General features: G+C 33.9%; 1 protein-coding gene across 1 annotated transcript in view; it reads left to right on the top strand.

Moving 5' to 3' along the window:
* Positions 1 to 15,664, top strand: part of ATRNL1 (attractin like 1) — a 701,048-nt gene that overhangs the window by 236,056 nt on the left and 449,328 nt on the right. Inside the window, exon 22 of the mRNA XM_061191223.1 lies at positions 13,472 to 13,566. Within this exon, the coding sequence (XP_061047206.1) occupies positions 13,472 to 13,566 (95 nt within the window). The remainder of the gene's footprint in view (positions 1 to 13,471; positions 13,567 to 15,664) is intronic.

The raw sequence follows: 15,664 nt of genomic DNA, 5'->3' as shown, positions 1-15,664 counted from the left end.
TTATCATTTAATAAACAATTGTCTAAGTTGGCAAATGCATGTACTTATACATATGCCATTGTTTAAAACATATTTGAATTCTTGATGTTGTTGTCAAAGTCTATATGCATCCTTTTCACACCCCTCAGGGTGGCTGAATACATGATCATGAACTCATATATTTATGAACAAATATAAAACTCTATATAAATACACATATGAGAATCTGTTTGACTTTTGAAATCTTTTAGAATTAATTCAGAGCCAATATAGTGAATAATGAAAGTGAAATAATATTTATTGAATGCCTTTATTTTGTGAGACAGTCAAGCCAAATACATACTAACACAATTATGTTTAACCCACAGAGCAATCCTATGAGGTAGGCAGTTTTATCCTCATTGTACCATTGAATCTCACTGAGGTTAATTAACCTGCATATGATAACCCAGTTGGTAAATGGAAGATTACAGTTGAGTTCTCCTTAAATACTATGCATAATGCTAAATTAAAAGTAAAATACAATATTCACTGGTAAAAAAGCAAATCATTAGGCCTTAGTTCCTTTCTCAAAATATTCAAATTAAGAATTTCTGAAATTTGTATGAACAGTGCATTGATACAGCATACACAAGTCAAGGTTGATTTCACTTGTGATCCTGGCATGTTTGCCTTCTTAGACCTCAGATATATAGATAGTTCCAATATGTTTGATGGTTTTTATCACTGGTTACTATTTTCTTAAAAATACATTATTTTATATAGCTTTTGTTAAAAGAGTGAAACAAATATTCACCATTTGCTCTTCATCACCCCCACATGTAATGTACTCAGAAACTTTCTTCATAGTTCAAGTTCTCTTTCAAAATGTCTTTTTCTATGTATAAGTTTTTAGTCATCACTTTGCAATTAATCATTAGTTTACTGGAATATCTGACCTTTTAGAACATCTTGTGCATGTTAAAATCTTTTCTCTTGATGTTTTATTTGCTTAAACTCCTTTTAACATGCTGTCTGTGTCTTACTCATGAGCTTGATTTTGTATATAATTTGTTATTAATTCTTTTTTTTTTTTTTTTAAAACATCTTTATTGAAGTATAATTGCTTTACAATGGTGTGCTAGCTTCTGCTTTACAACAAAGTGAATCAGTTACACATATACATATGTTGCCATATCTCTTCCCTCTTGCATCTCCCTCCCTCCCACCCTCCCTATCCCACCCCTCTAGGTGGTCACAAAGCACCGAGCTGATCTCCCTGTGCTATGCGGCTGCTTCCCACTAGTTATCTATTTTACATTTGGTAGTGTATATATGTCCATGACACTCTCTCACCCTGTCACATCTCACCCCTCCCCCTCCCCATATCCTCAAGTCCATTCTCTAGTAGGTCTGTGTCTTTATTCCCATCTTGCCACTAGGTTCTTCATGACCTCTTTTTTTTTTTTTCCCTTAGATTCCATATATATGTGTTAGCATACTGTATTTGTTTTTCTCTTTCTGACTTACTTCACTCTGTATGACAGACTCTAACTCCATCCACCTCATTACAAACACCTCCATTTCATTTCTTTTTATGGCTGAGTAATATTCCATTGTATAACAGAGCTGCAATGAATATTTTGGTACATGACTCTTTCTGAATTATGGTTTTCTCAGGGTATATGCCCAGTAGTGGGATTGCTGGGTCATATGGTAGTTCTATTTTTAGTTTTTTAAGGAACCTCCATACTGTTCTCCATAGTGGCTGTATCAATTTACATTCCCACCAACAGTGCAAGAGTGTTCCCTTTTCTCCACACCCTCTCCAGCATTTATTGTTTCTAGATTTTTTGATGATGGCCATTCTGACCGGTGTGAGATGATACCTCATTGTAGTTTTGATTTGCATTTCTCTAATGATTAATGATGTTGAGCATTCTTTCATGTGTCTGTTGGCAATCTGTATCTCTTCTTTGGAGAAATGTCTATTTAGGTCTTCTGCCCATTTTTGGATTGGGTTGTTTGTTTTTTTGTTATTGAGCTGCATGAGCTGCTTGTAAATTTTGGAGATTAATCCTTTGTCCGTTGCTTCATTTGCAAATATTTTCTCCCATTCTGAGGGTTGTCTTTTGGTCTTGTTTATGGTTTCCTTTGCTGTGCAAAAGCTTTTAAGTTTCATTAGGTCCCATTTGTTTATTTGTGTTTTTATTTCCATTTCTCTAGGACCTGGGTCAAAAAGGATCTTGCTGTGACTTATGTCATACAGTGTTCTGCCTATGTTTTCCTCTAAGAGTTTGATAGTGTCTGGCCTTACACTTAGGTCTTTAATCCATTTTGAGTTTATTTTTGTGTATGGTGTTAGGGAGTGTTCTAATTTCATACTTTTACATGTACCTGTCCAATTTTCCCAGCACCACTTATTGAAGAGGCTGTCTTTTCTCCACTGTATATGCTTGCCTCCTTTATCAAAGATAAGGTGACCATATGTGCGTGGGCTTATCTCTGGGCTTTCTATCCTGTTCCATTGATCTATATTTCTGTTTTTGTGCCAGTACCAAACTGTCTTGATTACTGTAGCTTTGTAATATAGTCTGAAGTCAGGGAGCCTGATTCCTCCAGCTCCATTTTTCGTTCTCAAGATTGCTTTGGCTATTCGGGGTCTTTTGTGTTTCCATAGAAATTGTGAAATTTTTTGTTCTAGTTCTGTGAAAAATGCCAGTGGTAGTTTGATAGGGATTGCATTGAATCTGTAGATTGCTTTGGGTAGCAGAGTCATTTTCACAATGTTGATTCTTCCAATCCAAGAACATGGTATATCTCTCCATCTATTTGTATCATCTTTAATTTCTTTCATCAGTGTCCTATAATTTTCTGCATACAGGTCTTTTGTCTCCTTAGGTAGGTTTATTCCTAGGTATTTTATTCTTTTTGTTGCAATGGTAAACGGGAGTGTTTTCTTAATTTCACTTTCAGATTTTTCATCATTAGTATACAGGAATGCAAGAGATTTCTGTGCATTAATTTTGTATCCTGCTACTTTACCAAATTCATTGATTAGCTCTAGTAGTTTTCTGGTAGCATCTTTTGGATTCTCTATGTATAGTATCATGTCATCTGCAAACAGTGACAGCTTTACTTCTTCTTTTCCGATTTGGATTCCTTTAATTTCTTTTTCGTCTCTGATTGCTGTGGCTAACACTTCCAAAACTATGTTGAATAATAGTGGTGAGAGTGGGCAACCTTGTCTTGTTCCTGATCTTAGTGGAAATGGTTTCAGTTTTTCACCATTGAGGACAATGTTGGCTGTGGGTTTGTCATATACGGCCTTTATTATGTTGAGGAAAGTTCCCTCTATGCCTACTTTCTGCAGGACTTTTATCATAAATGGGTGTTGAATTTTGTCGAAAGCTTTCTCTGCATCTATTGAGATGATCATATGGTTTTTCTCCTTCAATTTGTTAATATGATGTATCACGTTGATTGATTTGCATATATTGAAGAATCCTTGCATTCCTGGAATAAACCCCACTTGATCATGGTGTATGATCCTTTTAATGTGCTGTTGGATTCTGTTTGCTAGTATTTTGTTGAGGATTTTTGCATCTATGTTCATCAGTGATATTGGCCTGTAGTTTTCTTTCTTTGTGACATCTTTGCCTGGTTTTGGTATCAGGGTGATGGTGGCCTCGTAGAATGAGTTGTGGAGTGTTCCTCCCTCTGCAATATTTTGGAAGAGTTTGAGAAGGATAGGTGTTAGCTCTTCTCTAAATGTTTGATAGAATTCGCCTGTGAAGCCATCTGGTCCTGGGCTTTTGTGTGTTGGAAGATTTTTAATCACAGTTTCAATTTCAGTGCTTGTGATTGGTCTGTTCATATTTTCTATTTCTTCCTGGTTCAGTCTCGGCAGGTTGTGCATTTCTAAGAATCTGTCCATTTCTTCCAGGTTGTCCATTTTATTAGCATAGAGTTGCTTGTAGTAATCTCTTATGATCGTTTGTATTTCTGCAGTGTCAGTGGTTACTTCTCCTTTTTCATTTCTAATTCTATTAATTTGAGTCTTCTCCTTTTTTCTCTTGATGAGTCTGGCTAATGGTTTATCAATTTTGTTTATCTTCTCAAAGAACCAGCTTTTAGTTTCATTAATTTTTGCTATTGTTTCCTTCATTTCTTTTTCATTTATTTCTGATCTGATCTTTATGATTTCTTTCCTTCTGCTAGCTTTGGGGTTTTTTTGTTCTTCTTTCTCTAATTGCTTTAGGTGCAAGGTTAGGTTGTTTATTCGAGATGTTTCCTGTTTCTTGATGTAGGCTTGTATTGCTATAAACTTCCCTCTTAGAACTGCTTTTGCTGCATCCCATAGGTTTTGGATCGTCGTGTCTCCATTGTCATTTGTTTCTAGGTATTTTTTGATTTCCCCTTTGATTTCTTCAGTGATTACTTCGTTATTAAGTAGTGTATTGTGTAGCCTCCATGTGTTTGTATTTTTTACAGATCTTTTCCTGTAATTGATATCTAGTCTCATAGCGTTGTGGTCGGAAAAGATACTTGATACGATTTCAATTTTTTAAAATTTACCAAGGCTTGATTTGTGACCCAAGATATGATCTATCCTGGAGAATGTTCCATGAGCACTTGAGAAAAATGTGTATTCTGTTGTTTTTGGGTGGAATGTCCTATAAATATCAATTGTTATTAATTCTTTGTGGTAAATAGCAGCTACTTTTTTTTTTTTTTTTTTTTTTTTTTTTTTGCTCCAGGACTGCTAGTCAAGTATTGACTGAACTACCTAAAAAAGTCTGCTGTTGCATATTGGAACTTCACCCTTGGTTTGCTCTAGCCAGAGAAGACTAGGCAGAGAGACTAATTATTTTACATGTTTTTATTTGTCTATACCTAAGAAATAAGTGAATCAGGAATTAGATATGCCATTTCTGGAAAGATATACAACCATATAAATCTAATTTCTTAACATGTAAATGTAAGTCATGTGAAAAACACAGTAAAGATCAAGGATCAAAAGAAAAAAGTTCTCTGAACACTTCTTTTAACAAATTTCCCCCTTTTTGGCCCTAGTTATGGAAGTAATGTGTGTTTCATTCTAGAAAAGAAATAGACAAAAAGACCAATTAAAAATCACTGAAATTCTTCTATCCAGAGAAAATTATTGGTAACATTGTATCAGATACTTCCCCAGTCTTTTATTTATGTAATGACACTGTGGTAGGCTGAATAATGGCCTCCCCCTCCAAAGAAGTCCACATCCTAATTCCTGAAACTTGTGAATATATTACCGTAAATGGTAAAAGGGGATTTGCAGATATGATTCAATTAAAGATTTTGAGATGAGATTTTCCTGGATTATTCTGGTGGACCCAGTGTAATTACATGTGTTCTTCTGAAAGGGTACAGAGGGAGATTTGACTACAGTAGTGGGAACTGTGATGATGGAAGGAAGAGGTTGGAAAGAGAGGAGAGTAGGGGTCATGAGCTAAAGAATGAGAGGTCTTCAGAAGCTGGAAGAGGCAGGAAGTGGATTCTTTTTGAATATCCTCCAGAAGGAACCACCCCTAACACTCTGGTTTTACCCTGTAAGACTCATTTGGACTTCAGACTTACAGAACTATAAGAGAATAAATTCATGTTGCTTTAAGCCACTACGTTTCTGGTAATTTGTAACAGCAGCAATAAGAAGCTAATATACACTTTTAGTGTATTTATTTCTTTTCCAAACATGTCATGACAAAGGAAATATTTTCTCAGAATTATTTTTCTTTAATTTGTCCTTAATATCTTTAGGTATGTCATCTGTTCTCTTGTAACTACCAGCATATCATACCTTTAAATTAATTTTATTCATTGTTTTTTTCCATATTGGCAGTTTTAAAATCAAATAAAACTTATCTTATTTTTGACATGAAATCTACCCTCAACAAATTTTTATTCACCTTGCATAATTGCGACTTTATGTCTGTTGATTATCAACTCCTATTTTTCCCCTCCTCTCAGCCCATGGCAGCCATCTTGCTACTCTCTAATTTTATGGGCTTGACTATTTTAGTTACCTCATATAAGTAGAATTGTGCAGTATTTGTCCTTCTGTGACTGTTTTATTTCACTTAGCTCCAGCAATATCATTCTGGGTGTTTATCCAAAAGAGTTGAAATCAGGATCTTGAAGAGATAATAGCATTACAGTGTTCATTGCCACACTGTTTAATAGAGTCAAGATGTAGAAATAGCTTAAATGTTCACTGACGGTTGAATGGAAATCCTGTAATATATGACATGAATGAAACTTGAGGACATATAGGCAGCTTTTTTAAAAGCTCTTTTAAAATTTTCCATGTGAAATAATTTCAGATTTACAAAAAATGTGCACTTTTTTTTTATGACTTTGACCCTTGGAAAGTGTTGGACAGTTATTTTATAGAATATCCCTCAATTTGGTTTTGTCTGATGTTTTTTCATGATGAAATTCAGGTTATGCATTTTTAGTAAGGATACCACAAAAGTAATGTGTGTTTTTCTCAGTGCATCCTGTCGGGAAGCATATGATATCAATTTGTTCCGTTATTGGTGGTGTTGTCTTTGGTCACTTGTTAATGCACAATGTCTACCAGTTTTTCCACTCTAAAGTTACTGTTTTTATTGTATTTAGTGAGTGTATTATGGGGAAATTCTTTGAAGTTATGTAAATGTCCTATTTCTCACCATACTATCACCCACTATTTTTACCATACATTGATGTTCTTGCCAAATGGTGATTTTCTATTCTGTTATTTCTTCTGTTTCCTCTACATTTATTAACTATAAGGAAGAGCTGTCTCTTCTCCTTCATTTATTTGTTTATTCACTTATTTGTATTTATCAGTATGGACCCATGGAGATACACACACACACATATTGTGGCTTATGATAAATTACTATTATTATTTATTTTACAGCTGAAATTGCTCTAGATTTGGCCATTGGGAACTCCCTCAAATTGTCTCCTCTGTTGTTTTGGCAAGACTCTATCATTCTCTGAGTACTTCCTTATTTTCTGACACTATTAGAAATTTCAGACTCATGGTGTACTTTCCAGCCCTAGCCCTGTAATCAACCATTTTTCCAAGAAGCCATGGTTCCTTATATTGGAGAATGGTGTTTAGAAAGAACCTGGGAGCTAAGTATGCTCATTGGTTCTGGGGCATTCATCTTTCTTTCCTTTAAAAAATGTTATTATTTTTTAAATTAAACCACCAAGTATATTCTTACTCTCTTTTTGAAACTCTACTATCTTGCTTTAACAGAAACTTGTTGTATCCTGAAACGTGACTCTTCTCTAAGGGAAGTGTTGACTGTTTTTTCTTTCCCAGTGTCGACCCCTTAGAATCTAGACATAGAAATAGTATCAACCTTTCTTCCTTTGAGTTTGACAAATAACTGCTTTTCTTTACTCACTCAAAAATTTCATCTCCTTTGAAGCAATATTTTACCTCTCCTTGTTGCTGCCTTGCACTGAAATCCTGTGCACCCCATTTAATCTTCTATCCGTTTAATATTTTTTTGCCTGCCTGTTATCTCTCTTGACATCATTCTTGATTTCAATTTCCACATGTACTTTTAATTATGCATTAATTACGTTGTGTTCAGTTTCCAAGAAGGCTTATAGGACTCGAATACTCTGTACTCTCAGGATAGCTTTATTATAAGCAGAGGATATACATTGAAAGTGGTCTGGAGATCTTAGATATTAGGGCTGACTATATAATTATAGCAATTAAGGTGGTGTGGTTTTTTTGTGTTAAATAGCCCCCAAATAAGAACTGTAGGTATTTATATTTTTATATTATATCTGTCCACATACTGAAATTTTTTATTATTTTAGTAGCTTTTTAGTTGTGTTATATTTCTTTGTAAACAATCTGATTTTAGACATAAGAAAGTTAACTTTGTTTTCTTCTTTTATTCTAACTTGAAATCTGTCATCTGTTCACTGCCAGACCTTTTTGCTATGCTATTTCCATATCTGTATTTGTCTCTTAGTTGTAGTATTTGTATAAATAATTTTTTTTCAGGATGAGTATGTAGATCTTATATTTTAGGGCATTTGCTTATCTGGAATTATCATTATGTTGTTTTTCTATGTAGACAGGATTGTTGAGTATGTATATTTCATAAAATATTGCTTCAGTTTCTTGTCTTTTGACATGTTGTTACTCAAGATCACCTAGCATCTTGCCTAATCTTGCTTTCTAAATAACTAATTTGTTTGTATGAATATGTGTGTGTGTGTGTGTGTGTGTGTGCATGTGTGCACATGCCCATATGGATATGCCTGGATGTCTATTTTTTAAATAACAACTTTATTGAGATATAATTCATATACCTAAAGTCTCACCCTTTTAAAGTATACATTCAGTGATTTTTTTAGTATTTTCACAAGGTTGTGCAGACATCACCACTATCTAATTTTATAACATTTTCCTCACTCCTAAGAGAAACCCAGTACACATTATCAGTCACTCCTCATTCTCCTTTCCCCTAGCCTTTGGCAACCTTTTTTCTCTCTTTAAAGATTTGTCTACTCTGAAATATCGTATAAATGATATTATGGAATATGTGGTTTTTGTGATGGCTTCTTTTATTTATCCTAATATTTTCAAGGTTCATCCATGTTATAGCAGGTATCAGTACTTCATTCTTCTTTATGGCCAAATAATATTCCATTGTATGGACATATCACATTTGTTTACCATTCACCAATGGATGGACATTTGGGTTGTTTTTACTTTGGGGCTATTATGAATAATACTGGATTCTTTTTATTTTTTATGCAGGGCATTTCCTTTTAACATTTAGGTTTGAATCTTCAACAGATTTTTTATCATATATTTAACATATATGTGCTTCTTTTCAATTTGTTATGATTGTCTGCTTTTAACAACATTTTCCCTGCATATGTTGAAAATTTCTATGTCTAATATTCCTCTTGAGTGATTTTCATCTCTGTTCTATTCTGGGACGCTTTTTCAGATTTGACCTACATGAACTGGTTCAGAATTATGTTTTAATTCCTTTATTTTCTGATCCATTATTTTTAATTTTGCCATATCATTACATTTTGTTTTTGTTTTGTTTCTTATACTTTTAACTTACCTAACTCTCTTTTTATTGTAGTCTTCAGTGTTATTATCTCATCTTTCATCTTTAATTATGTGGGGTTTTTTTAGATTTTCTTTTTCCTTTCATGTATACTGCATAGATATTTTAAATGACTAAACACCTTACTCATATTAAATAATTATATATACTTACTCTATTATTGACAAAATATTTTTCTCTTTTCTCACTATGCAAGTCAAACTAACTTAACAATACAAAAGATGTTAATTTTTCCTTTCTCTTTATTTTCATGATTTTTTTTTTTCATTTATACGATCAGAATTTGGAGCCAGAAGTATGAACAGCCTCATATTAACCTTAAGGTCTACCAAGTTCATATAAAAAGTGAAAGAGGGACTTCCCTGGAGGTCCAGTGGTTAAGAGTCCGCCTTCCAATGCAGGGGACGCGGGTTCGATCCCTGGTCGGGGAACTAAGATCCCACATGCCTCAGGGCAACTAAGCCCACACACTGCAGCTGGGGAGAAGCCCGCATGCCACAGCTGAGACCTGATACAGCCAAAAAATACAAATAAATAAATATTAAAAAAAAAAAAGTGAAAGAGGTGTAAAGAAGAGTGGCTCTTCTTCATATCCATTTACCCATATTTGTAAGCTTCATTTTTAGATCCAGTTGGGAAATTAATTGCCAGTGTCTAGTTTTCCTGGACTTATCAGAGGTAGTTTGCTGATTGTTAGCCAGAATATTTAAGAGCCAGCTGTATCATTTACAGCTGTTCCAAACTTCAGGGCTGAGTCTATGAAATCAGAGGATTGATTTACATAGTGTTTGTGGTTTTCTTCAAGCTTTGAAATATATCTTTGGTGTTTTTTCTATTCACAAAGTTTTCAAATAATTGTCTCTAGTCAGTAATATATTTAAAAATGCAAATGCAGTTTATCTTTTTTTTTTGACTATGAAAGTTTAAAATATGCTGAAAAGTATAGTATATATATTTTCATATGTATAGTATATATACCTTTGTAGGACATAAAATTTTAAAATTATTTACCTACCAGTGAGTTTAATAAAGCTTAACACTTTGCTATGTTTCCTGCAGCAACATAGGCTCCACCTCTGCTAACCTTAGTGCAGGATGGGTGCAGTTTACAGGGCCCCACCCTGTAGTCTCAGCAGCAGGATTTTCTTAAGACTTCCTTTTTTTTGTTTTTTGTTTTGGTATGAATTTGTTGGTGCTTCCAGATTACTGCTGGTCTAGCACACAGGTGGGGAGAGATATACAGGAAGCAAAAACAAACAAACAAATAAAACCCCTACAAACCCAGGGAATTATGACTGGGTCATCCCTTGAGTTTTGAGATCATTGCCTTTTACCTACCCAAGGACATTGTTCTAAAATTTCGTCTCTCTCTTTTCTTATCAACTGTTTCTTTTCTACTAAATTTTATGTATGCCAGGCAGTATAAAAACATGCTCTTTCTCCCAATATAAAAAGGATCTCTCTTCCCTCACTTTATCACACTTACTCCTCCTGCTATTTTGTCATTTCTTTGTACTTGTCAATAATTCAGTAAGTTTTTTGAGTTGATTTATAGTCAAACATGACTTTCTTTTTTATACCATAATAAAGTGGTTCATTAAAGCAGTACAAAAACTTATTTTTAAATTACGCACATTTGCATAAACTTGGGTGTATTTAAAATTTTAATGTTTTATGTTCTGTACCCTACTTAGCTAAGAAGTTCAGAGTAAATTACAGCATTAAGGTACATGTTTTAAGTGCCAGTTAATTATTCATTTGCAAACCCCCTAAAATACAGCAATATGATATTTAAAATTAGGGAGAGAAATATATTTCCTGGTTAAGTGGAAAATTGTACAGTTGGCTTCTGGAAGACTTTAAGCAGGTTTAAAAGGAAACATTTTATGTAGAATTCTAAACTCTCTTCAATTTATAATATTACTTGAATTGAGTAATGCTCCTACTAATTTTGCTCCAGGATTCAGGCTTATTTTCTAGGCCAACTGACATTTGGATTGATCATTACCATACATAATATACATTGTACTGACCTTGTACTTCCAACTCTAATAAATAACAATAGAGAAATCAAACTTGAATGCCTGGCCAAGAATTTGGTGACTGTGGTTGAGGGTGAGAGTCCATAAAGGCAAAAGAATGTCCGTAGGCCTGGGACATAGGCCTGCAGCCTCTACCCAGAGCTGCTCAGGTGTCCCAAGTCACCAGTCCCTACCTCCTAAAGGCCGTCTGCTCCTGACTTCTTCATGCTTAGTTTCAAGCTAGAAAAAAGTAAAGATAATTGTTCAGACAAGCTTTGGAAAATAGATTTGAAATGTTTACTTTTTCTCAGTGGTATTTTCCCTTTATTCTGAATTGATATTATCTTTCCTTAATATTGCAGCCATACTTCTAAAACCTTCTCAGCTGCAATTGACCAAGGTGATCACTATTCTCTATTCTAAACACTGTATTTCTTTGGCTCCCTGGACACTAAATTCTGGTTTTCTTCCTGTCTCATAGGTTGCCCTCTCAGTCTCCTTTATAGGCTTCTTCTGAGGATCTGATTATTTAACAGTGGTTTGCCTCAGGGCTCATCTCTTGAACCTCTTCTCCATCTACAACTGGTGATTCCTTGGCTTCATGGCTTTAAATCCCATCAAAAATGCTGATGATTTCCAAATTGTTATCCACTAGACTCCTGAGCTCAACATATCCCTTATATATTCAATAAGTAACTCAGACGTAACATCTTCGAAACTAAGCTTCTAATTATTCCACACTCCCAACAAATAGAACCTACTCTTCTCACCCATCTCAGTTAATACTGAGGTTTTTGCTCCGCCTTGGGTCAAATAAAGTTACCTTTCTTTCTGTAAAATGCTACATCTATTTATTTAGCTCACCCTGTTTGTTACACCTTCCAAGTACCCCCACTGCTCTTCCCGTCTCCACCTTCACCTCTTGCTAGCATTCTTGCTGCAGCCTCTTCACAAGAATCTGTTAAGACTCATTCTTTCGTTGAGGCGTTTGTACTTGTTTCCTCTGCCTGGATTACGTTTTCTCTTGTAAACACCATGGTTGATTCTCTTACTACCTTTGATCTTTAAATGTTCCTTTTCAAAGTTGCAAGCCTACCCCTACCTGGACAGAAATTTCTCTCCTCTTCACTGGCTTATTACTCTTACACTTATTGTCATGTTATACTATATGCTCAAATTATTTATTAATTTTCAAAGTCCATTTGATAGAATATAAATTGCATAAGGACAGAAATCTGTATCTTTTATTGTTTGATATCTCCAGTGCCTAGAACAGCTCTGGCCCATTGAATTTGCCTTGCATTTTCTGGCAGTCAGATGAAAAGCAGAAATGTGACCTATTACATAGTTCTCATTATCACGGATGAGTATGCCTATAATAAATTCTTAGAAAGACAAAGTGTTGCCTTACACTAAATTATATAAGAAATATATAGGGTGGATCTTATAAAGTGTAAAGTAAGCAACATAAAGAATGATGCTTTGATAATAAATCCAGTGATACTGTTCCTATCTTTACTTTTAATTTTAATAGTGTTTAATGGCTGAGGGGATAACATGAAAGATATGTTTCCAAAAGATAGAAGTCATTTCTATTTAAATAATTGGAAATATTTTTTAAAAGGTGGCAGTTTAACATTATGAGTAATACTTCACCTTTGTATAACACGTGAAGCTATTCATGACCTATAACATTTAAATGTTTCACCTTGGTTTCAGTATTATTATATATGGACAAAATTTAAAAATGTTTACCACTGAATTCTTTTTACCAATTGTTAATAAGAGTCACTTTTGTAGAATGATGCTTACCACAGATTCATTTAAAAACTGCTGAAAGTAAAAATTACTACAATAATAGGTCCAAGTAAATGCATTATGGCATGTGATGAAATATTATTTAGCTATTAAAATTCATGTTTTCAAAGAATTTTGATTTTATGAAACTAGGATACCAAAATGTCTCCCCGTCTTTCTATCTACAGAATTATAACTGGAATAAAATGCACCAAAATGTTACCTGTATTTTTCTCTGATTGTAAGATTGTGGATGACTTTATTTTATTCTCTTGTGTAGTTTCCAGAATGGCTACAGTGTTTGTAGAACCTTTATAATAGCAAGAGAAGTAATAGAATTTTGAAGAGTTAGGACTACTTTCATATCTATATTTTGCTTTTTGTTGCTTGATAACAAAGATTTATATTTTGCCAGTCTTGAATAGGCCACTAATAATTAATGATAATAATTTTCAAATCTGATATGCAATATATTTTCACCTAACTTTTGTTTGTCAAACAATTTTTAAAAGTACATATCAGGATTGTATTTTTTTTTCCCTACAGACAGCCTTTTGATTGATTATCAGTTTACATTCAGCTTATTACAGGAAGATGATCGCCACCATACTGCCATAAACTTCATAGCAAACCCAGAACAGGTAAGAAGATAATTTAACTTTTAAAATATCAACGGATACAGCTTTTCATCATCTTTCATTGTAATTGTACCTCTTCTCAGAATTATCACACTGTAGGGCTTTTGTAGAAAGACTAATCCTGTTAATTTTTTCTTTTCGTAAGACCTAGTTACCTTTGTGATTCAGAGAATTTGTGAGCTTGATATTTCAGATTTTGTAAACAGTCCTACAATTTATGCATTATTTCTGTTATTTTTCAGGCTTACAACAGTGTTTATGCTTTTAATTACGTTCTGAAACTGGGAGTGGTCTTTTTGAAAATATAACCCAAAGCTTCAAAACACAGGCTATCTTATATATATTTTCTTTTTTTTTTAAAATATACTGTTACATAGTAGTAAGTTTTCATTATATTTTTTCTAAATCAACTGTTTTATCTGAGTTATATGAATGCTAGGTTTTAAAAAAATTATTTTTATTGAGATGTAATTGACATATTACATTGTGTAAGTTTAAACTGTAAAATATGCTGATTTAATGTGTGCATATATTACAATATGATTACAAACATAGCATGAGCTAACACCTTCATGTCAAATAATTGTAATTTTGGGGGGGCAATAATTAAAATCTAGTCTCTTAGCAACTTTGAAGTTTATGATACAGTATTTGTTGTCTATAATCACTATATTGTGCATTAGATCTCTAGGATTTACCTACTGTTTGCAAGTTTGTACCTTTAACAACTTCTTCTGGGGGAGAAGTTCTCAGGGTTGTTCACCTTCTCCCAATCTCTCTGAGTCATGTTGGCTGTAGTGAGCCACCCACATTTTGTTTGTTTTCTCTTAGCTGATGTCAGATGTCCACACATGCTTGTTCTCTCAGTGCTCTCTGTCTTAGTAGAGACAGAAATAGATCCTTTGGGCAGTACCATTAAAGGACAAGTATGTTGGATATATCCTACACTCTCTCTTTCCCCTGAGGGAGCAGTCATTGGCCAAGTTGATCTTTCTGATGTTGAGCTGCGCTGGCTTGGGGGAGGTGCTGACCTTGGTAAAGTGAAATTGTTCTTTTTACCCATTATAATGTGGCTATTCTCAGTTTTGTATTCATTTTTTTGTACTGCAACTTCTTAACTGGATTTTGGTCCTGTCATAGAGGTGTTCTGGTCCATATATCATTGTTAAATTGTTTTCTTTTTGTCAGGGATGAGTGCTGGGACTTCCTATTCCACCATCCTACTGATGTCACTCTTTCTCAAATGCTATATTCTTATTATACATTAATCCAGCTTACTAAATCTATATCATATATTTTAATAGTTTTTCAGATAGGTGAAACCTCAAAATGTATCCTGGCATTCGCTAGCTTCTTTCCTCTAAAATATTTTACTGAACTTGCCAACAAATAGTATAATTTAAATTTTCAGTTTCCAGTAAAGTAAGAGCCCTCTTTCCCCAAAATCGGGAAATTCTCCTTATTCCTTAGATTTTAAGGGATGCCTACATTCTTGGGACTACATTTAAAGTTTTGACTTTTAAATAAGGCTTTTTGAGGATGTCTTCGTACAAGTATAATACTCTCTTCACTGATGGTGTGTATTTTTATAAAGACATATTAATATGTCAGAAACTACATTTTCTGTATAATAAGAATGTTTTAATAAGTGCATTGTAAACACTGTAGACTTCTTTTTTACTGTGGTAAAACATACATAAAGTAAAATTTATCATTTTAACCATTTTTAGGTGTACAATTTGGTGGCATTTAAGTACATTTACAGTGTTGCGCAACCATTACCACAATCCATCATCAAAACTTTTCATCAGTCCAAATAGAATTTCTGTATCCATTAAGCAATAACTCCCTATTCCTCCCCTACCCCCAGCCTGTGGTAACCTTTATTCTGCTTTCTGTCTCTATCAGTTTCTGTGTTTCAGGTACCTCATATGTGTAATCATACAACATTTGTACTTCCGTCTGGCTTATTTCACTTAACCTAATGTTTCAGTGTTTCCAATGTTCATCCATGTTGCAGCATGTATCAGAATTTAGTCTTTACCTTTGGCTTCTTGAATGTTTAATGGTAATTCCAAACTTGTAGAGTTCATTGAGGATA

This window comes from Eubalaena glacialis, chromosome 1, assembly GCF_028564815.1.
Source record: "Eubalaena glacialis isolate mEubGla1 chromosome 1, mEubGla1.1.hap2.+ XY, whole genome shotgun sequence".
Lineage (NCBI taxonomy): Eukaryota > Metazoa > Chordata > Mammalia > Artiodactyla > Balaenidae > Eubalaena > Eubalaena glacialis.
This window is presented reverse-complemented; position numbering and strand designations above follow the sequence as displayed.